At 45.1% G+C, this 22563-nt stretch overlaps 1 protein-coding gene across 1 annotated transcript; it reads left to right on the top strand.

The window, feature by feature from the left end:
• Window positions 1-401: 401 nt before the first annotated feature.
• On the top strand, window positions 402-20566 carry GJA8 (gap junction protein alpha 8). Its single transcript, XM_027535365.1, has 2 exons — window positions 402-563; window positions 18581-20566. Exon 2 carries the CDS (start codon window positions 18592-18594, stop codon window positions 19912-19914), a length of 1323 nt encoding a protein of 440 aa, XP_027391166.1. The 5' UTR covers window positions 402-563; window positions 18581-18591; the 3' UTR covers window positions 19915-20566.
• The last annotated feature ends 1997 nt before the right edge of the window (window positions 20567-22563 follow it).

The following is a 22563-nucleotide window of genomic DNA, read 5'->3' as shown; positions in this document are numbered from 1 at the left end:
GATAACCATAAGTTTGTCTTCTTTGTCTGAGTCTATTTCTGTTTGGTATATAAATTCATTTGATTCATTTTTTTATGTACATTGCTTCTATAAGAAAGCTTGTAGGTTGGTAAGTCAGCAGATCAGGACTGGAAAGAAAAAGGGAATTCTGATGTCTTTGTTTCCATTTCAGTCCATTTAGCCAGGTTGAAGCAGACTCCCTTTCATTTGTCTTAAGTCCAAATAAATAAATAAACCTCTGAAATCAAACACCATCACATATTACTCCTAAGGAATAATGAATTACCTTTTTAGGCAAGGGAAAGAAAGGCCCAGAGAATCCCAGCCAAGCCTGGGGTGAGTGGAAGGAGGCAGGGAATAAATTTTGTTGACTAGGGAAAGGTCTGGGTCTTGAGCTCAGAAGCCAGTCTAGGGGCATCGAGCTCTGTGCACCTAGGTCTGTGCTGTTCCCACTGCAGAAAAACACTCTTCCTGCTGCAGGTCGCCCTGGGACCATCGGAGGCTTTGCCACCACACTGAGATCACCATCCTCCCAGGACCTCCTCTGCCTCTGATAGGAGGAGGTAAGTGGAGGGTGGATACCAGAGGACAGTTGGGGTGCAGCTGGAGCCGCCCCTCCATCAGAGCGCAGAGCTCCATCAGAGGGCAAAGTCTAGACCCATCCTGGCCAACACAGAAGCGGGGGGTGAGAAAAGCAAAAGGAGCCAGCCCGTTTCCATAGATACGGATTGCAGTTGCATTTTATGACAGCCATGCCCCGACTGCGTGGAGAGGCATCGCGTTTGGATGCCTGGGGACCCGCTCGGAAGGAAAAATGAAGGAACAATTCAACAAAAAATAAATTCCAAGTGGCTTCCCTCCCAGATTCAGGCCAAGAGCCCCCCGTGCCCTCCAGGGAGGTTCCTATTTGAAATTAAGAGGGGAAGTCATTTGCCTCCCTGGAGCCCTGGGTTATGCGAGCAAAGCTGGCCATGAACTACACTTACCCATTAGCAGAATTCCTCCTCTTGGAGGATTTAGAACTCCATCTCTGCTTTCTCAACATTCGTCTCTATCTTTGGCCAGCTCTCATGAATAAGGTAAAATAGGACCTGTTACCAGAATGTTCCCCTAGACAGTTTGGGGGTGTAACTAAGATGCCTCGGTGTGTCCCAGGGGCATACGTGAGGCCCTCTGACCATGGGAATGCCGGGGTGGGGGGGCGGTTACAGGTCCCTCCTCTGAACCTCCTCCGGAGTTACAGGGGCTCCCACAAGCCTCTCTGTTATGTGTCCAGAGTTTCTTCATGCCGGTGAGACTGTAACCTGGCTCTGATCTATTTTGATGGACAGCCTGGGGAGAAAGGGCCGGGTGCCTACAGAAACTGGCCTCAGCCAGTCATGTCAGAAGCACAAAAGTTAGGGGAAACCCCAACTTCCTCAGAAGCCACAGAGTATCTGAGGAAGTATAGAGACCCAAGGTAGCCAGTGTTTTGGAAATGGGTAGCCTCTTTCCCTGGAGAAGGCAATGGGAACCCACTCCAGTACTCTTGCCTGGAAAATCCCATGGACAGAGGAGCCTGGTAGGCTGCAGTCCGTGGGGTCACCGAGAGTCGGACACAACTGAGCGACATCACTTTCACTTTTCACTTTCATGCACTGGAGAAGGAAATGGCAACCCACTCCAGTGTTCTTGCCTGGAGAATCCCAGGAACAGGGGAGCCTGGTGGGCTGCCGTCTATGGGGTCGCACAGAGTCAGACACGACTGAAGTAATTTAGCAGCAGCAGTAGCGGCAGCCTCTTTCCCAGCATTACCTGGGAGAGTGGGGTAGGGTATTAATTGGCCAGAGACCTTCAAACTAAACTTTCTCAGGTCTTTACAACCTCACAAGATGAGAAAGTAAAGATTCCAGGTTCCAGATGACAGGACACTGTGGTGCCATCCTCATGGGAGAGGCTCAGGACGAGGCGACATAATATCTCAAAAGGCTGACCTGGAGCCATTTCGCAGAGTGAGTCTGCTGCTTAGGGAGTGCCAAGGCAGTGTGTGTGTGCATGCCAAGTCGCTTCAGTCATGTCTGACTCTTTGCAACCCCATGGACTGCAATCCATCAGGCTCCTCTGTCCATGGAATTTCCCAGGCATGAATACTGGAGGGGGTTGCCATGCCTTCCTCCAGGGAATCTTCCCAATTCATGGATCAAACCCATGTCTTTTATGTCTCCTGCATTGGCAGGTGAGTTCTTTACCACTAGTACCACCTAGGAAGCCCCAGTGAGTACGGCAATTCCATTGCTGTTTTCAGAGGGAACACAAGTCTCCCAACATTCTGAAACCTTCATGCCCTATAGGGCCAGAGAAGGTGATAGCTTTGTGGTCAGCTCTCTTTGTCCCCACACACAGTGCTAGCTCAGGACTGAGTCCCATATCTGAAACCTACATCAGCCCATCATAGGAAGGTCACTTTCATTAACCCCAAGGGATCTGTTCTGTCCTTATCAGGTACCCTCAGTGGACATTCTCAGGTATTTTCTTCTCCCAGGAGAGGAAGGAAAAAGAGGATTCTGGCGAGGGGTCAGCCCTGGCAGGATCCTCTAAGTCCAGCCTCTATCACTCCTCACCCTCCATCCCAGAGTGAAAGTGAAAGTCGCTCAGTTGTGTCTGACTCTTTGGAACCCCATGGACTATATAATCCATGGAATTCTCCAGGCCAGAATACTGGAGTGGGTAGCCCTTCCCTTCTCCAGGGGATCTTCCCAATCCAGGGATCAAACTCAGGTCTCCCGAATTGCAGGTGGATTCTTTACCAGGTGAGCCACAGGGAAGCCCAAGAATAATGGAGTGGGTAGCCCTTCCTTCCTACAGGGGATCTTCCCAACCCAGGAATTGAACCAGGGTCTCCTGCATTGCAGGCAGATTCTTTACCAACTGAGCTGTCAGTGAAGCCCAGGTCACAGTCAAAATGATTCTTAGCAGCAGACCACACTGGGGCTTCTCTTACAGCTGCCACAGCTCTGAAGGAGTTAACAGTCCCCCAACCCCTAGTGACCCATCATGAAGGCTACTATGGGAGCTGTGAGAGGAGAGCTGTGAGAGGAGAGGTTTCACCCTGGCCTCCTGTGGGTAGCTCAGCCTGCAGCCTGAGAAACTCGTCTTACTCCCGGATACAAACCATCCACTCCCTGAAGCACTCCTTCCCTTTCCCACTTCTATGTCTTCATCTCCTATCACCTCATCTACTGGGATGACTCTTCTTCTACTTTACACTTATTCATATATCTGTTTACCAAAAAACCACATTGAGTTCTTTCATTTGCCCAGCCTTCCTAAATTAGACACAAGGAAGACACATTTCCTGCCACTCAGAAACCTCATAGACTAGTGGGGGAAACAGAAACATAAATGAATTACTGAAAAACAAAATAGATAAGATCAGAGACAAATTCCTGGAGAAGGTAAAGCCCAAACTGAGCCTTCACAGATGAGTCAGAGTTGGGGAAGGGAGGATGAAGTAGAGGGGACTGCATGGGCAAAGGAATGTAGGCAAGAATCAGAGTGACATGTACAGGGAACATGTAGGTCACAGATGCTGAAGGTCAAGTGCAAAGCTCTGAGCTGCAAAAGATGGGCTGGAGTAATAGGCAGGCTTCAGACAGCAGAGGGCCCTGTATGCCTTGTTAAAGGGCACAAGCTTCATCCTGCAGTGGTTCTTTTCTTCTTCTTTTTTTTTTTTTTTTTAACAATTCCAGGTTTCAATTTATTTTATTTTATTATTGGAGTATAATTGCTTTACACTGTTGTGTTAGTTTCTGCTGTACAACAAAGTGAATCAGCTGCATGTATACATATTCTCCCTCCCCCTTGAATCTCCTCCCACCCCTCTAAGTCATCACAGAGCACCAAATTGAGTTCCCTATGCTATGCTGCAGCTCCCCACTGGCTATCGTTTTACACATGCTAGTGTATCTATGTCAATGGTACTCTCCCACCCTTCCCTTTGCACCCCGACACTGTGTGCATATGTCTGTTCTCTACCTCTGCATCTCTATTCCTGGCTTGCAAACAGGTTCCTCTGTAGCATTTTTCAAGATTCCATATATGCGTTAATGTGATACTTGTTTTTCCTCTTTCTGACTTACTTCACTCTGTTTGACAGACTTTATCTCCATCCACATCACTACAAATGACCCAATTTTTTTTCTTTTTATGGCTGAGAAATATTCCAGTGTATATATGTACCACATCTTCTTTAACCATTCATCTGTTGATGGGCACTTAGGTTACTCCCATGTCTTGGCTGTTTCAAATAGCGAGGCAGCAGAGGGCCGTATTTGCTTTGTTAAAAGGCACAAGCTTCATCCTGAAGTGGTTTTTGAACCTTGTTTCCTGGAGCTCCTGAGAGGCAGGACTTGGGGCCCATCACCCCCAACCCAAGTGACTCAACTACATAGTAAGGTTTAATTTGAAATAAAAATATTGAACAATACCTCTATGTGCAACCTACGGAAGGCTTTTTAGTATAGGGAAGGCCAAATTTGTGTTTCAGAAAGACCTCTCTGGCCTCTGGGTCCCACTTCCAACCATTCCTTAGGGAAAGTCTATTGTTTAAGAAAAACTTTGACAGTAATAAATTACTTGAAGCAAAAAATGAAAGCTAAACTGTGATAACTGTTGCCAAACTTACTACATTCAGAAGAAAATGAAATAGGGATCCCCTTTCTCCACTTGGACATCAGACAGAATCATCTTCGTCAGCTCGCTGTGTTGATGACGCCATCTAGTGGTATGAGTACACCATTACCAAGGAACCAAGATTGCTTCCTAAGAACCTTGGTGTCACATTTGTAAAATTCCCTATTTTCTTATTTAATCCTCAAAATATCTCAGTAAGGTATGTCCCATTTTTCACCCATGTTACAGGTCAAGAAACTGAGGAATTTATGGGAAATAATGTTTCTTTTGAGTTTTCTTTGGATTAGGAGCCATGTTAGATGACTTACAAGAGATTGGCATTATCCCTACTTCAAGGATGAAGAAACTAAGTCCTTAGTGATTGAGAGATCTGCTATATTAAGCCATAGACAACGAAATTTTTCTGCTGCCATAACCCTACTCTTTCTAATGAATCTGGTCAGATTCAAACCCCTTACTTAAATCAAAAAGAAATCAGTAGTAGTAAAGGAATAAGTAAGAGGAAATTTTTTTTGGAATTGTGGGTAACTGTTCCAGACTATAGCTATTTTATTTGCCACCAAATAGGGGGTGGTGAGCAGAGAAGGCAATGGCACCCCACTCCAGTACTCTTGCCTAGAAAATCCCATGGGCAGAGGAGCCTGGAAGGCTGCAGGCCATGGGGTCGCTGAGGGTCCGACACGACTGAGCGACTTCACTTTCACTTTTCACTTTCATGCATTGGAGAGGGAAATGGTAACCCACTCCAGTGTTCTTGCCTGGAGAATCCCAGGGACGGGGGAGCCTGGGCTGCCATCTATGGGGGCACACAGAGTCAGACACGACTGACTTAGCAGCAGAGGGTGGGGAGAGAGGCAAAAAGATAAAGATAAAAGTTCCTCCTCATAAGAGGGTAGAAAATATGACTGTAAAACAGAAAATAATAGCATTCATGCTGTCTGTTTCTCCACCCACCCATAATATCTGAATATAAGTAAAAAATCAGGCATTCAGAACGATAAGGAGGCAAGACAAAAACACCTATAAGAAGCAAAAGGACACAGATGATTCCTACGTTTGGTTTTCTGATTTGCAAATCAGAATAGGTCCTTGAAAATGGTGATGATGATGAAATCTGTTGCCACTTACACCAAGTTGATGAATAAAAATTGTATAATTTCTTTATCAGTTAAAAAAAAAGGCCAATAGAAAAAATACAGAGGCTAAAAACCAGGAGGAGAATAGACAGTACTCATATTGCTCTGACAATTCAGTTTTTTCAAGGGTCCAGGTTTAAATGCTGAACTAAAACAAAGTCTACTCTGGCAACTTTTTTTTCCTAACTGATTTCCTGAATTTTAATGAGACATAGAGGCCTTTCCAAGCCATGCACAAAGTCAGGAACCATAAATTTTCAAATGAGAGATTCAATTAGATAGAAACTATAAATCCTCTGTATAGCAAAACATGCTAAAAGCGAAGTTACAGAAATTACAAGTGATAGTTTGAAAAAAACGTTACAACATACATGACAGAGAAATAATAACCATAGTCTATAAAAAGACCTTATGAATCAATGGGGAGAAAGCAAATAACCTGTCAAAAATGGACAAAGGATATGAGTAGGCAACTCAGAGGGAAAAAATGCAAATGGCTAGTAAACATGTAATGAGTCACTCCATCTGTCTAGTAAGCAGAAAAATGCAAATCCAAAAATATTTTATGCCCAGCCTATTGTCAAAAAATGTAAAGACAGACAATAGTAAGTGATGGTAAGAATATGTCATGAAGTGCCCTCTCACAACCTATATGGAGAACCCTGTCTGGTGCAGTCTGGTTTGAGAGTAATTGGAATTATCCCATCAACTTAAAAATTTTACCTATCTTTTGAATAACTAATTCTACCTCTAAGAAGACATCCTTCAAAAATATTCCAGCACATGCTGGAATATTGGAATATATATATTCCAAAAATATCTATATGTGGGTATTTATTTTAAAAATTTGTAACAGCAAAAAAAAAAAAAAAGAAGCAGCAGCAGCAACCTAAGTGTCCTTCAATAGAGAACATACTGAACAAATTTATAAGATGTCCTTTTTATGGAATACTACTGCAGACATTAAAAGAATGCCATTGCTCTATATGTATACTTCAAATATATCAAGATATATTAAGTGAAAAAAGAAAAAGTGTCTGAGAGAATACACAGCGAATTGTCAAGCATCTTATAGTGCTCATGGGGAAGAAGAGGATAAAAAGAGATCTTTACTTTTTATCTTATAGGCTCCTATATTATTTAATTTTTTTTTCAATGTGCAAGTGTTCATGCAATACATTTGTAGTTTTTTAATATGGATATATGCCAAGAGAATTCATCTATTTAGAAAATATTTGCAGCCATGTTGGTTGCCCAGAACAAGAAAAAAAAAAAAAGTTAAATACCCAGATATTAACTGGTTAGAACAAAGACCAGAGACCCCAAATGCTCTGAAAGGTCAGCACTGTAGTACTGAATCTCCTAATTAAAGGAGACAAGATGAGCAGCCAGAGCAAACACGGGCTTTGGAGTCAAGCAGATGTGATTTCTGTTCTTGCCCTGCCCCTTTCTTTCTGTGACTGTGAGCAAATTACTTAGCCTCACTGGGGCTTGATAAAATGGAGATAAAAAGTATAAAAATATTTTTATCCCCTTCTGATTTATGGTATTATAGACGGTTGTTGTTGCTGTTTAGTCGCTCAGTCGTGTCCAACTCTTGCGACTCCATGGATTGTGCCCACCAGGCTCCTATGTCCATGGGATCCTCCAGGCAAGAATACTGGAGTAGGTTGCCATTTCCTTCTCCAGGGGCTCTTCCCGACTCAGGGATCAAACCCACATCTCCTGCATTGCAGGCAGATTCTTTACCACTGAGCCAACAGGGAAGCCCATATTACAGATGGAGGATGGGCTAATACAGCAGCTGAGAGCCATCAGGGAAATCACAAGAGTTGTGTTTTCTGGATAGACCCAAAGAAAGGTTTCTAGGGCTTTGTCTTGGCAGCAGAGTGTCAGGAAAGGCAGTGGATGTGGGAGAAGGCTATACAAAGAAAATTCTGGGTACCAGGACTGGGATGATCAATTCTAGTAGTGGGGGCTACCTCCAGCAGTCTCAGAATCACCTCAAGGGCTTGTTAAAACAGTTTGCTGGACTCTCACCCCAGAGATTCTGATTCAGTAGATCCAGGCTTGGTCCAGGCTTGAGAGTCTGCATTCCAGAAAGTTTGCAGGCAATGCTGATGTTGCATGCTTAAACTATAGTGCTGATGCTAAAACTACAGTTTCAGGCCCACTGCCCTAGAATATCAATAACTGCTCCCATCCCAGTGAATTTTAGGCGGCAGCAGCCTCTTTCCCTACCCCTCTTTTTAGATGTTGTCTCTCCGAGCCTCTCTCGGGCACCTAGAATGCCAGGACGCTCCCTAGGCTCACCCCTGGCCAGCCAGTGGCCACTGTCTGTGGCCTGTGCTCCTCTTGCCAAGATGATGGGGCAGCTGAGGAGAGCCCAAGACTTTGAGCAGGGAGAGGGGAGGAGATGAGAAGAAACACTCAGAGCCAGGCCCAGCCCCGGCCCTGGCTTGAGTCCTGTCTGCTCTGTGTGCTCAGCATAAGGACAGGAAGTGTGTCCCTCTTCTGCCTAAGCAGATTGGGAAAGATAACTTTGTTAGTAGGAGAAGCTGGTCTGAAGGATCGTGCTCTATAGAACTGGCACAATCTGCTCTCATGCATGAGCTGCTCTGCTCAATAGAGAGCCCGGCCTTGTCCTGACAGCTCGTCTGTGCGTCTGTGAGGGAAATCCTCTCCCCAGTGAAAGTGCCCCAGATCCACCCTCCACCCAACCCTTTGCCCCTCAGGGCACAGGAGCCCTTGAACTTCAGCCAAATAGCTGTGATGAAGAAGAATTCCTGTCTGACAACCAAGCTCACCACGGAGGAGGCACAGAGAGGGCCATGTGGAAAACAAGAGGCAGCAAGTACTGATCCCAGTGCTGGTGAAGCAAGGGTCCCTTGACCTCATTCCAACAGTATCCAAACCTTCTTCTTAACAGTGGGAATATATATCCTGATAGCTCAGATGGTAAAGAATCTGCCAGCAATGCAGGAGACCCAGGTTCCATCCCTGGTTCAGGAAAATCCCCTGGAGGAGGAAATGGCAACCCACTCCAGTGTTCTTTCCTGGGGAATTCCATGAACAGAGAAACCTGGCAGGCTGCAGTCCATGGGGTCGCAAAGAATCAGGCACGACTGAGCAACTAATATACACATTTATCAAGAGCTTCCTGAACGCCAAATACTGAACTCAGTTTTACGCACGTTGCTTTATTTAATCACTGCAACTCTTTTTCAGTGCATATGGGTTCTCATTTTTCATAAGAAAAAACTGAGGCGGAGACATGGAAGTCACTGACACAAGCTTAGGCCGTGTGCTAGTGGCAACACTGACACAGTCTCATTCCAAGCCTCGGCATCATGGCTATTCAGTCTCCTACAAGATGGAGGCCCCACCCCAAGGCCTGCTCTGCCCTGTGGAGGCTGGCAGACCAGACTCCCATGGTCCCGTCTCCTTGAGCAGATATACATACGGTAGCATCCCATCGGGGCCTGTGCCTTATGCATCTTTGTGTTCCCAGCACAGCACCAGGCAGAGTGACAGCTGAGCAAAAAGTATGACGACTGAATCACTTTGCTGTACACCTGACGCTAACACAACATTGTAAATCAAGTGTAATATAAAATTTTTTTAATTTCTTAAAACCTATAAGGGCAGATAATCAGAAAAAAATAGATTTGTATGTATGTATGACTGAATCACTTTGCTATACACCTAAAACCAACACAACTGTATAAATCAACTATATTCCAATATAAAATTTTAATAGTTTTTAAAAAATCTGTAAGGAAAAATAATCTTCAAAAAAATTTATTTATATATATATATATATGACTGAATCATTTTGTTATACATCTAAAACCAACACAACCACACAAATCAACTACATCCCAATATAAAATAAAAAAGTTTTTAAAAAATCTATAAGGGAAAATAATTTGCAAAAAAATAGATTTATATGTATGTATGACTATGACTGAATCACTCTGCTGTATACCCGAAACTAACACAACATTGTAAACCAACTATACTAAAATTTTTAAAAAATTGAAATTAAAAAAAATTTTTCTTAAGTGTGTAATGGAAAGGAAGGGCAAATTTGCACATCGGATGCCTTGTGGGATCTCATCTTTTGGTGGTATTGTAGTTTTAAAGACATGCAAGCGAACAAACCATATGTGGACAAATAATCAAGAGACAAAAATTACATTTCCCAACAATTTCTGTCCTTGCCTGCTCTGATTCAGCCCCTCGGGCCTGTTGCTATGGCTGACAGCCTTCCCTCAATACCCCATGGCTCCATCCCTTCAAAGCAGACCTTCTTTATAGTCTGCTCAAACCTTATGTTCTCAGTAAGTTCTGTGTCAGTACCACCTCCCCTCCTCTGGCTCTCCCAATCCCCCGACCCGGTCATATTTTTTTCATATTTGGTAGCACTTATCATTGGAGAAGGAAATGGCAACCCACTCCAGTGTTCTTGCCTGGAGAATCCCAGGGACGGGGGAGCCTGGTGGGCTGCCCTCTGTGGGGTCCCACAGAGTCGGACACGACTAAAGCGACTTAGCAGCAGCAGCAGCAGCAGCACTTATCAGCTTCTAATCTACTATGTGATTCCCTGGCTTATTGTATTTAATGAGTATTACCTGCCTCCCGCACAAAATATAAGCTCTGCTGTGACAGGGATCTTTGTTTTATTCACCAATGTGTCCTAAACATCTCAGAGGGTGGGAGCTTAACAAATACTTGTTGAATGAATCTCTGAATATTGCCCACTAACTCAGAGCCAGGCCTAAGACACTCAGGAAAGGGACCCAATTTACCCACAAGGTCTGATCCTAGGTTTCTTAGAGGCTCATTCCCTCTCACACCTTAGCAGCTGGAAGGGAATAGATGTGTGTGTGTGTTAGTTTCTCAGTCATGTTCAACTCTGAGACCCCATGGACTGTAGTCCATTCCACTGAAGTCCGTGGAATTCTCCAGGCAAGAATACTGGAGCGGGTAGCCATTCCCTTCTCCAGGGAAATCTTCCCAGACCAGAGATCGAATTTGAGTCTCCTGCACTGCAGGTGGATTCTTTACCATCTGAGCTACCAGGGAAGCCCAGAGGGGAGGAGATACATGTCCCCCAACTGCAGTCACTGGGATTGACTGAGGACGATCTCCTCTGGCCCATGTAACCATCTGCCCTTCTATTCATGCCCAAGCTCACCTGCTTCTCCCTAAAGAACCCTCTGCTTATATGAGACACGGAGGCACCAGAGCCATGGACAGTGCCTGAACCTCAGAGCTGCAACAAAACATCAGAGTGTCATTTCCACACCAAGCCTGAGTTTCCTCATCTATAAAATGAAGGCATTTGGAGTCAGTGATCTCTTCTGGTCTTTCCCAGTTCTGACACTTCCTGCAGGAACAGGGGAGTGTTGGACCTTGATCAAGGTACACTTTGAAACAAACCAACTCAGGTCCCAGGAGTGCAGGACACAGCCATACTCGGAGCAAGAAGAGATCACAGCAAAGATGACCAACAAGTCATCACAGCATTGCATGGGCTAGATAAGTAGCCACCATCATTATAAAACGTTCTTTTTACCAAACAAAAAGGCAGGTATTATCCTGTCTATTTCACAAATGAGAAAACTGAGACTTGGAGAAGCCAAATAAACTGCCCACAAGCAAGAAGCAGAAGAGCCACACCCAGAGCCAGGTCTCCTGACTACAAACCCCATAATCTTTGCATACATGTAACTGCTTCGCTGTTTCAAAAATGCACACTAGTAGAAAAATGCCACCATTGAATTATTTAAAATGTTGATAATCTATTCTAAATAATTATGGAATATAAAAAAATTGGAATTTGCATTTGAATGTGGTTATGTGCCATGTTTTAAAGATTTATTTACATCCAATGAGATAATAGGGCCATCATGAGAAAACATCCCTCTGAAAGACGTGAGAAACTGATTCTGATTCCTTTAGGATTAGGCCGCCCATCTCTCAGCAACAGCTAAGATGAGTCTCTCTCCGCATGTCTTTCAAAACATTCCTCAAGAGGTTTGGGATTAAGTGTTTATATTTTCAAGGACTTTGCAGCTGCCAACAAATATATTTTAATCAATTGGGCACTATTAGTAGAGCGTCTTCAGTGTCAACAGAATAAATAAGCAAAGAAAGTGCTCAATTAGAAAACTGGATTCCTCCAAACTGGAGAGACTGACTGGTTCAGAGCGATGTGGACATTCTCTGTTTTTCCAGATGCAAGCACATGCTCTACCATCATCTCTCACACAATGATGTCAGGAGATGGGGCCACCCCAGCACGTAGCCAAACTGGGCCGGGATGCCCTGAGTGAGTGAAGTTCATTTTGAAAGTTCTGGGATGTCTCGGGGAAAACACAAGCGTCAGGAATCAACAGTTACTGAATGTTCTCAAAAGAAAGAATGATTGGGTTTCTTTCCCTCTCTACTCCATCTTCTTGCCTTACTGATACTGGGAACAACCATGACTGGCTGTTTTCAACAGAGGGATTCCCTGGAGGGCATCATCTCAATCACTGTGGGCCCTTAAACCTAGAAGTTGGAAAGAAATCAGAATTCTAGAGAAAATAAGGCTGTGGGCTAGTGAACATTTTAATAAAAGTAGAAGTTGAGACCCACAACCTTGGAACTCTCCTCCTTCAAACTGCCACCATCAAAATGCAATATGCTGGAGAAGGAAATGGCAGTCCATTCCAGTATTCTTGCCTAGGAAACCCCATGGACAGAGGAGCCTGGAGAGCTACAGTTCATGGGGTCACAATGAGTTGGACACAACTTAGAAACTAAACACCACCAAAGTAAGAACACCTACTGCAGTGGTTTGTTGTGAGATTAAAAATAAAGTATGCCTAGGACTTGAAAAATAAAATGCAATATGCCCATGACACCAGAAAGGACAGGAAATAAGGAGTGTGGCTGAGGCAAGTGCCCTTTTCCCCCCTGGCTTAATCTCAAAGTTGCCTTTGATTTAGTAATCACACATTGCAGATTTCTTAAAACAATTCCAGTTTCAACTATTTTGCTCTATTTTTCCACAAGTAAGTTTGTAGAATAAAATGCCCCAATTTTTGTTTTGGAAAATGTGGTCACAACAACCATTTTACCATTATAGCAGTGCAATAGTGGAAAGGGAGCAGGCTCAGAGAGGCACAGAACATGCACTCAAGCGCTCCGCGCTAGCTTCCCAAGCATCATTCCTCCTTCAGTCATATTCGTGTTTCATCCAACATTCTCTTGGTGGGCAAAACTATCAAACCCCCATTCCACAGATGGAGGCACTAAAGTCTAAAACTCTCACTGACATCTCTTCAGCTTTCTTCCCCTTGATTCTTCAGCTTCTCAAAAGTATTTATGAGTGAAACAAAGCGGGAAACATCATTACCTTGACAAATGGTGCCAGAATTCTTTGGAGTATTAAAACTCCTTTCCAGTGAGGGAGACTGCCCTGCTGAAAGTTATGAGACACAAGAACAAACCACCAATGGAAGATGAGATATCATCCTTTAAAGGGATCAAGTTTACTCTTTCTGGAGTGGCTTTGGCCCCATCTGACTCCGTGACCTCTGACTGTCCCTACATCCCTAAGATTCTCTAAGCCCACGATAAGGTGCTGGGAAAATATGCCCAGGGCTTATGTCCTCTGGAGAGAAGTCAAAGATCTCCTGTTGTGGAGGGCCAGTCTGCTGCTAAAAGAAACTTTTGGAGGCTGCAGAAGCCCCGGCTAAGCTTTCCCACATCAGCTTTTCCCCACTCTCCTCCCCTCAATGCCTAACACAGCTCTCCCATTCTCTCTCGCCTATTGTTTTCCAAACATCCCTCCTTTCATAAAAGCTGTCTGGCTGGGAGCTTAAAATATTGCTGGACAGTAAAACCTACCCATCAGGGTCAATCCAGTCATATCTGCTCAGTCGTGCAGCACAGTAGGGGCGGGGTAGAGAAGTGGGAGGTGGGCTTTTAGGTGCCAAAGGAAAGAGGCCAAAGTTGCCATTTTACCGCTGAGCGCCAAGAGACGAAGAGAACACATATCTCTCCGGGAGATCCTACTCCTATTGGCAAGTTTACCCTGGGTGATATTAGCTTGAAGGCTTCCCAACCCCTCCCATCCCCCACTTCTTTCCCAGCCTAATCTAAGGGCTACTTCTGGAATTCTCCAAAAGGAGAAAGGTTGCCACTAATGTTCAGTCTTGGATTAGGATGGCTGGATTTAGAGTTCAATTCCAAAAACCTTGGAATTAGCCTGAGTTGGCAGAGGTTTGGAAGGGAAAGAAATGCGAGAATGGAGGGACAAGGTGGGGTGGTGGCAGAGATGTCCAAATTCTAACTACAACTTGACTTTCTAAGGCCTTTCTTTTATCAGAATGAATTAACATGCCCCCAGGTAGCCCGAGGGATCTAAACCATGTATTTGAGGTTATGAAAGTTCTCTGTACTTTTTCACTCAAACTCTGCCATAGAAGTAGCAGTGATGTTAATATCTGTTGAGTGCCGTGGGGGTAGGAGAGGCTTCATGCTCAGCATTTTCCATGTTGGAGTATTTACTGGAGCACGGGAATGGGTTTGTTAAGCACCGCTAAGATCTTCCTGGGAGCAGGTTCTGACAGCTGGTGGTTAAAGGGGCTGCTCGAGAAACGTGGCGGCACATTTACACTGCCTTACCCACCGGAGTGGTGCTTGCTTGCTTGCTCAGTTGCTCAGTCCTGTCCGACTCGGCAACCCCGTGGACTGTAGCCCTCCAGGCTCCTATGTACATGGAATTTTCTAGGCAGGAATACTGCAGTGGGTTTCCATTTCCTACTCCAGTGGTAAGTGGCCTCTAATCCTTTTTATGGAACTAGTTAACACGGATGTATATGTGTTGTTCTGCCTCTTCAAAGCCAGAAGAAGGCTATGCTATCCTGAAAACCACCCTGGGCTTGAAGTCGAAAACCACGGCTCATGTCCTGGCTCTGCCTTCACTAGCTGAGCTCCCTTGGGAGACTTACTTACCCTCCCACTCCATCTCCCATCCTGGTAAATGGGGCTGATAATGCCAGGTTCCCTGGTTCTCAACCATCCATCTGTAGACCTGTCAGCTCTGGTCCAAGATGAATTATTCAGCTGCCTGGGACTAAAATGTGACAGTGATGTAGTAAACAATGGAGTAAATTGTTCACCAAGTTAAATGTGTTCGATTTCAAGGCCTGTCTTTTATTCCAAATTTATGTCCTATCTAGGTTTATAGTATTAAAATTCCCCTTTTATGAGATGATGGTGAAAAAAGACTGCAGTTATAGTAATTTATAAAGTTTTTTGGCAAAATAAGGAGTTAGTAGCAATATGTTGGAGTCAGTATCCTATTTTGTTGTTATTCTACTAGTCTCTGAAATCCAAGTCTGATGACCACTGGCCTTAGTTCACACGTTGTTATGAAACTGAAATAAGATATGCTAAAATGTACCATTTATAAATAGATAAGGGCTACCCAAACATAAGGTATTATTTTAATCATTACCTGAAACCATAATCCTCTGGTGGGGTGTTATGGTGGATAGCTTGAGGGTGGAGGCTCGAACTCTGTCAGTTTATTTTCCACCTGTAATAGATTTTAACAAGCAAAATAAACGAGAGAGTTGCCTCCTTGAAGAAAAGGGAAATCCTTTGCTTTAGATTTTGCCATTCCAATGAAACAGTTTGCCCAGATTTACTCTTATCTGACTTCCTTTAATTATAATTTTCACTTTTAGAAGTCAATAACCCAGGGCACCTCTCCTTAGCACTTCTAAATCTTTTCTCCTTAATGGTATTGTTGGCCTGTTTCAACAGCATGGAATTGGAAAGATTTTGTCCTCAATTATAGTTTCTCTTTTTTCATTAATACAAGAAATTCTGTAACATAGACATTTAAAAAAGAAAGAAAACCAGTCAAACATTCCTAGCATTGCAGGGTGAGGTGTGGAAGGACACAGCTCTGTCTGGTTTTAGTTTGGAAATTATGAATGGGGTAGTCAGGAGGGTCTTTATATATCATGAATGTGTGTCATGATACATGTCAAGAATTATTGGCCTTACAGCTTATATCTTTAATTTTATACAAGACAATACCTCAAAATAACTAGTTCTGGATCCATTTACCAACCTTTTTTTGAATTTACCACTTCTTTGCAAGTTTTCAATCTCCCCACTGCTAGCCACAGCAAAAAGGATTGAAGTTCCTTAGGAATTGGAGCTCCTTGTAGGTAAGACTAGTATTACATGCACTCAGGGATTGAGAATTTCAGATTTCAAATGATTACCATTGATCCTATCCCCTGGTATCTATGGAGCTCCCACTCTGTAAGGTCTTTGTTCTGTGTCATGATGGTTCATAGAGGATAAAGACAAAATGGTCCCTGTCCTCCAAGGGCTTTCGACTCTAAAAGGGGGAAACAAAAAAATAAATAAATAAAAAATAAAAGGAGGAAACAAGACTAGTAGACATACAGTCCTGAGAGCTGGTGCTCACCACACACATTCATGTTGGGTACATGAGTGAAAAACATACAAAATTTCAAAGGGACCAATATGGTACAATACAAGTAAGCTTGCAAACTGAGCTGATGTATCAATGGGGATAAGCCATTAGCAACATGACAGTTAGAGTTCATTAAAGCCAGACTTGATCTCCCAGGAGTAAACCACATAAATTATTGTTTTGACATGAATTTTAGATTGAACTAGTTGATTAAAAAATATTGGATTTTCCCAGCTCTGTCACCAGTAGGATTTATGCATAGCTGTTTACATGATTGTTTCCCACCTTCTTCCAGAAGGCAATAGGAATGGCTGCCACTCTTCATAGGGCAAAAACTAAATTTGATTGCCACCTGAGGAGTGTTAAAGGCAGTAGTATCACTAGATGCATGTGACTGGGATTCTGAACAGCTGGTTTTGAGTCAAGAACCCTTGCCCACTTTCAATTCCCCATTCCCGAAAGGAACTCTTCCCAAAGCCAGGGTCATGGTTGGGGGTGCCACAGCTGCTCTAACCTTCCCATGAGGAGAGAAGCTGCTGGCAGATGCCTGGCCTAACTGGAAGTTTCTGTGGCTCCAAGAGGAATAACTCTACTCTTCACCAAAAACAATAAATAGCCAAGAGCCTAAGTTGGTCACTGTTCACCCCTGCCATCAGTATCTGCCACAAATTCTGTCTGGCCAGTCTCCAAACTACAGGTTGGAAGAAAGCTTTCAGATGTCATTTTGTTTACCCTCTCCAAAGATGACACTCCCACTTAATTTAAGATACCATATTTCATCACTCATCCAAGTGTTTAGCAAATATCATTGTCATTAAATGCCATGGGCATATCCTCTGGCCCCATGGACTTCTGATCCTGTAATGTAGGGCTCGGCTGGAGAAGCCCAGACCAGCATCTCTAGCATGGGCTTTTGCCCTGATCTGAGGGCAGTGATGAGTACACCCCACAACTCTTAAGATGTTCAAGCTAGAGGAACATAGCCAAGGTGGAGGTTTTGACCAGAGTCTTTCAGAGATTACCAGCTTGCACCACAGGTCTGCACTGGACAAATGACCCAGTTTGCACACATCACCCCATCAGTTCAATCCCATGTCCATTAGTCATCGCATTGCTAGGGGCATTGTATACTATTGTGTTTAATGGCATTTTTTTTCTGACAGATGAAATTTTAGTTCTATTAAAGCAGCCACATGTTACAGACCCTAAACCCTTTTCACTCCGTGGGACATTAAAACCATCTTAACGGACTTTTCTCACCCTGTGACATGATTTCTTCCCAAAGCACTCTCCCCATTCTTTGGATTTAAAAGAGTGATAATAAATAAAAATAAATATATATGTACATATATATATATATATATATCACCTTCAATTTGAAAAGCTATTAAGAAAGGTTTCCAGATTTCAGCCTAGAGTAGAGAAAACATAAATAAGAGCACAGGAGTCATAGAACTGTACAGCTCCAATCACAGGCAATGAGTCCCAAAGGGGTGGCAAAAAGAACCTAACAGAAAGAACTGCTGCTAGCTACCTGATCTTGGACAATTTACTTAAACTCTCAGAGCCTCAGTTTTCTCATGTGATAGAATCAAATTAGTTAAACATTTATCATGCTTTCATTATGTGCTGGGCTCTGTAACACGCATTGAGTAGGTCTCACAGTATCAAATTGAATGAAAAAAATGTAATGTCAAAGGTCAGCAACAAAGCAAATATTCAAAAAATATGTTTCGTTCCACTTCCCTTTCAACATACGATCATTGTATACCCCAACACAGTCACAAGTAAGGTGACCACAGGCAATTTCATACATAGGAAAAAACTGGGGGCGGGGGAGGGCAGACACCAATGAATTAGAATATTTCTTCAGCATTATGCCTCATGAACCTCAGTTCAGCTTGTGTTCTTGACTTAAATCCATGAAACCATGAGTTTCTATTTAAGATCAACAATGATTTCTTATTTGATATGTAATTCAAGGCTTATACAGACGCTGCCTCATTTATCCTTTCAGGCAGCTTGTGAAGTGAATGAGAACCCATTTTACAGATGATAAAGCCAGTGGAAGCAGATTCTTTTATGCCTCTTTTGTTCCCTAGTACTAGTACTAGTCTGCACTGAGGAAACACTCAAAAGATACTGTTTACCCACTGACCGTTTCAGCCACCCATGAAGGGGAGGTACCCCGAGAGTTAGTGAAAAAAAAAAGGTGGATTGCACTGTGGCCGCTCAGCTCTGCCTTCTCCTTCTGTAGGTAGGTGAATCATGGGAGACTGGAGTTTCCTGGGGAACATTTTGGAGGAGGTGAATGAGCACTCCACTGTCATCGGCCGCGTATGGCTCACGGTGCTTTTCATTTTTCGGATCCTCATCCTCGGTACTGCCGCAGAGTTCGTGTGGGGGGATGAGCAGTCCGACTTCGTGTGCAACACCCAGCAGCCAGGTTGCGAGAACGTCTGCTACGACGAGGCCTTCCCCATCTCCCACATCCGTCTCTGGGTCCTGCAGATCATCTTCGTCTCCACGCCGTCGCTGGTGTACGTGGGGCACGCGGTGCACCACGTCCGCATGGAGGAGAAGCGCAAGGAGCGCGAGGCCGAGGAGCTGAGCCAGCAGTCTCCGGGCAACGGCGGCGAGAGGGCGCCCCTAGCGGCGGACCAGGGCAGCGTCAAGAAGAGCAGCAGCAGCAGCAAAGGCACCAAGAAGTTCCGGCTGGAGGGGACCCTGCTGAGGACCTACATCTGCCACATCATCTTCAAGACCCTCTTTGAGGTGGGCTTCATCGTGGGCCACTACTTCCTGTACGGTTTCCGGATCCTGCCTCTCTACCGCTGCAGCCGGTGGCCCTGCCCCAACGTGGTGGACTGCTTCGTGTCACGACCCACCGAGAAAACCATCTTCATCCTCTTCATGCTGTCCGTGGCCTCCGTGTCCCTCTTCCTCAATATTCTGGAGATGAGCCACCTGGGCCTGAAGAAAATCCGATCCGCCTTCAAGAGGCCAGTGGAGCAGCCACTGGGGGAGATTCCTGAGAAGTCCCTCCACTCCATTGCCGTCTCCTCCATCCAGAAGGCCAAGGGCTACCAGCTCCTCGAAGAAGAGAAAATCGTGTCCCATTATTTCCCTTTGACGGAGGTGGGGATGGTAGAGGCCAGCCCCCTTTCTGCCAAGCCTTTCAGTCAGTTCGAGGAGAAGGTGGGCCCGGGGCCCCTGGGAGACTTGTCCAGGGCCTACCAGGAGACCCTGCCTTCCTACGCTCAGGTGGGTGCCCAGGAGGGAGTCGAGGAGGAGCAGCCCGTAGAAGCGGCCGCAGAACCAGAGGTGGGCGAGAAGAGTCAGGAGGCAGAGAGAGTGAGCACAGAAGGCCAAGAGACCCTGGCCGTGTTGGAAGTGGAGAAAGTGGAGCCCCCCGAAGTGGAGAAGGAGGTTGAGAAAGAAGAGCCGCCGCCTGAGAAGGTATCAAAGCAAGAGCTGACGCCTGAGAAGGCGCCTTCGCTATGTGCGGAGCTGCCAGGGGACGACACCAGACCCCTGAGCAGGCTGAGCAAAGCCAGCAGCCGGGCCAGGTCAGACGATCTCACCGTGTGAAGCGGTGCCAAAGAGAGAAAGAAAACGCCTGAGCTAACACACGGCAAGATGAAACCTAAAGTTGCCGACACGATTTGAGTCTTCTCTCCCTCCCCTCACACCCACCCTGGTTGGACGGGCACCGTGATAGAACCGTGCGTGCAAGACAACCAGGAAACTGCCTTTCCCGGGTACAAAGGCTACCCAGATAAGCCCATTGTCCCATCAAAGTTCCCAGTCTCGTGACTGCCCTGGCCCTCTCCATAGCCACGGGCAATTCTGCTTTCATCCTCATTTCCCCATAGAAAGCCTTTCAATCAGAACTGATTGCCTCAGGACTTTTTACCAGCCTTGTGGCAACTTTACAAACTCAGCTGAACTTTATCAACTCAGCACTTCCCTAGCAGACACCGTGTGGCATATATCAGCGGTCCCAAACTTAACTGCCTACAGGATGCAGGCAGTTTAATTCGTGAAGTGGTTTAAATTGGGGAAGTGCACATGTTCTAATGCCATGCCAGGGCTGGAGCTGTGAAATTTGGAGAGCAGAGGGCAGCTGCTCAGTTTCAGGCAGCGATTACCAGACAGTGTTACCTGGCCATCTGATTTTTCAAGAAAAGCCAGAAATCCAAACGTTCAGGTGAAGTTTTCCACATTTTTACCGTTGCTAACTAAGTTTTAAATATGCCATGTGAGCACCCCCCCCCCCGCCCCCGCCACCGCCTCAAAATGTGCAAGCCAAATTTAACCTGCTGCTGCTGCTGCTAAGTCGCTTCAGTCATGTCCGACTCTGTGCAACCCCAGAGACGGCAGCCCACCAGGCTTCCCCGTCCCTGGGGTTCTCCAGGCAAGAACACTGGATCGGGTTGCCATTTCTTTCTCCAATGCATGAAAGTGAAAAGTGAAAGTGAAGTCACTCAGTCGTATCCGACTCTTAGCGACCCCATGGACTGCAGCCTACCAGGCTCCTCCGTCCATGGGATTTTCCAGGCACCAATTTGCAAGTTCAGCTTATACTTGTGAGCCCAGCTTTCCTATGGAATTGGTCATATTATTTATGGTCTCAACTCATTTCTGTGGCTTCCAAACCTCATTTTACCATTTTGGAGTGTTTAGTTTAAATCATCAGTCCAGGAGATGTCCAGAGTTCTCACTGGCCTTTCTTTTGGGTCACTGTAGCCCTGGGTTCTGATGCAATTACATCCCTTGTATTAGCAGGAATTCTGCACTAGGCACCATCAGAAAAGGAGTACAAGACTCCATACCCTCTCCCTGAACTTCTGCTGCTACTGCTGCTAAGTCACTTCAGTCGTGTCCGACTCTGTGTGACCCCATAGATGGCAGCCCACCAGGCTCCCCCATCCCTGGGGTTCTCCGGGGAAGAACACTGGAGCGGGTTGCCGTTTCCTTCTCCAATGCATGAAAGTGAAAAGTGAAAGTGAAGTCGCTCAGTTGTGTCCGACTCTTAGCGACCCCATGGACTGCAGCCTACCAGGCTCCTTCATCCATTGGATTTTCCAGGCAAGAGTACTGGAGTGGGTTGCCATTGCCTTCTCCGTCCCTGAACTGAAAAGGTTTTAAAAATCCCGGTTGCAGTTTTCTTCCCTAAAGCAGAAAAGGTCCCTTTCTTTCCTGTCCTCTCGTAGCTTCAACACTCAGCCTGAAATCTACACCTCCTTTTATCAGGGACTGGGAACAAACCTAGCTCTGGGCTAGACGATACCTCCTTCTGGCTTGTCTTGAGGAGAATCAGCCCTCAGGCCTTGCTCGGTCACAAGATGTATACCTAAAGAGTCATCAGAGGGCCACCAGGGAGAGCCTTTTACAAACTGGGAACACAAACAGCCAGGGTCCCTGTCTAGTCCCAGGTCAGACTTCATCCCTGGAAGGGACCTAGAGGCTGAAGGGAAAGATCTTCTACCCTTTGTGCCCCCAACCAACACTCCGCATATGTAGAGGCCAATCAGAGGAAATCCTCAGGTATAACTACATATTTCTCACACACAGTAATTTTAACTAGAGCCAACCAGTTCCCAAAGCAGAGGGAGAAATTGATAACCAAGATGGTTCATCTAAACCAAAGCTATGCTTAATGGGTTGCAGTGCCAAGACTAAGGTAGGAGGGATAGAAACCAAGTTGACATCACAGGGAACTGGACAGGAGAACCCCAGAGACCCAGAAAAACTGCCTTCATTGTATCCCCCGCCCCCCCATCCAGCACCATCCCCCTCAAAAGCCAAATCCCTTGTGCTGACCTCTGGTTACCACCTTCCTTTTAAGATATTCATTCTAGATATGCTCTCCAGACCAAAGCTTCCTCAAAAACTATTCCTCCCCTGTGACAGTATTCCCACTCCTTGGTGCTCCATCCTAAAGCAAAATGGTCTAAAAATTAAATTCATTCTAAGATATGATTTTTTTATAATTACTCCAGAGAAATTTTGCATTCTAAAAGAGAAGGCCTAAAATGTATTTTGCCTAGGTTAACTCAAAGTGACAAATTTTCAGTGTAGGAATGTATCAGGCGGTGGACAGTTGAACAAGTGTATTTATCTTGTGGACCTGTGGCTTTCTGGCTACTACCTGAATCTTCCTTCCCCTTTCCATCAAAGCTATTCCAAACAGAGCTTCTTCTGGATGGTGAAAGAAATAAAATCCCACGCCTGAGA

Source organism: Bos indicus x Bos taurus, chromosome 3 (assembly GCF_003369695.1).
Source record: "Bos indicus x Bos taurus breed Angus x Brahman F1 hybrid chromosome 3, Bos_hybrid_MaternalHap_v2.0, whole genome shotgun sequence".
NCBI lineage: Eukaryota > Metazoa > Chordata > Mammalia > Artiodactyla > Bovidae > Bos > Bos indicus x Bos taurus.
The sequence above is the reverse complement of the archived record's forward strand: the minus strand, read 5'-3'. Positions and strand labels throughout refer to the sequence as shown.

Bases quoted from the DNA above. Each gene is read 5' to 3' on its own strand.
- GJA8 (XM_027535365.1), top strand. From the start codon at position 18,592: ATGGGAGACTGGAGTTTCCTGGGGAACATTTTGGAGGAGGTGAATGAG.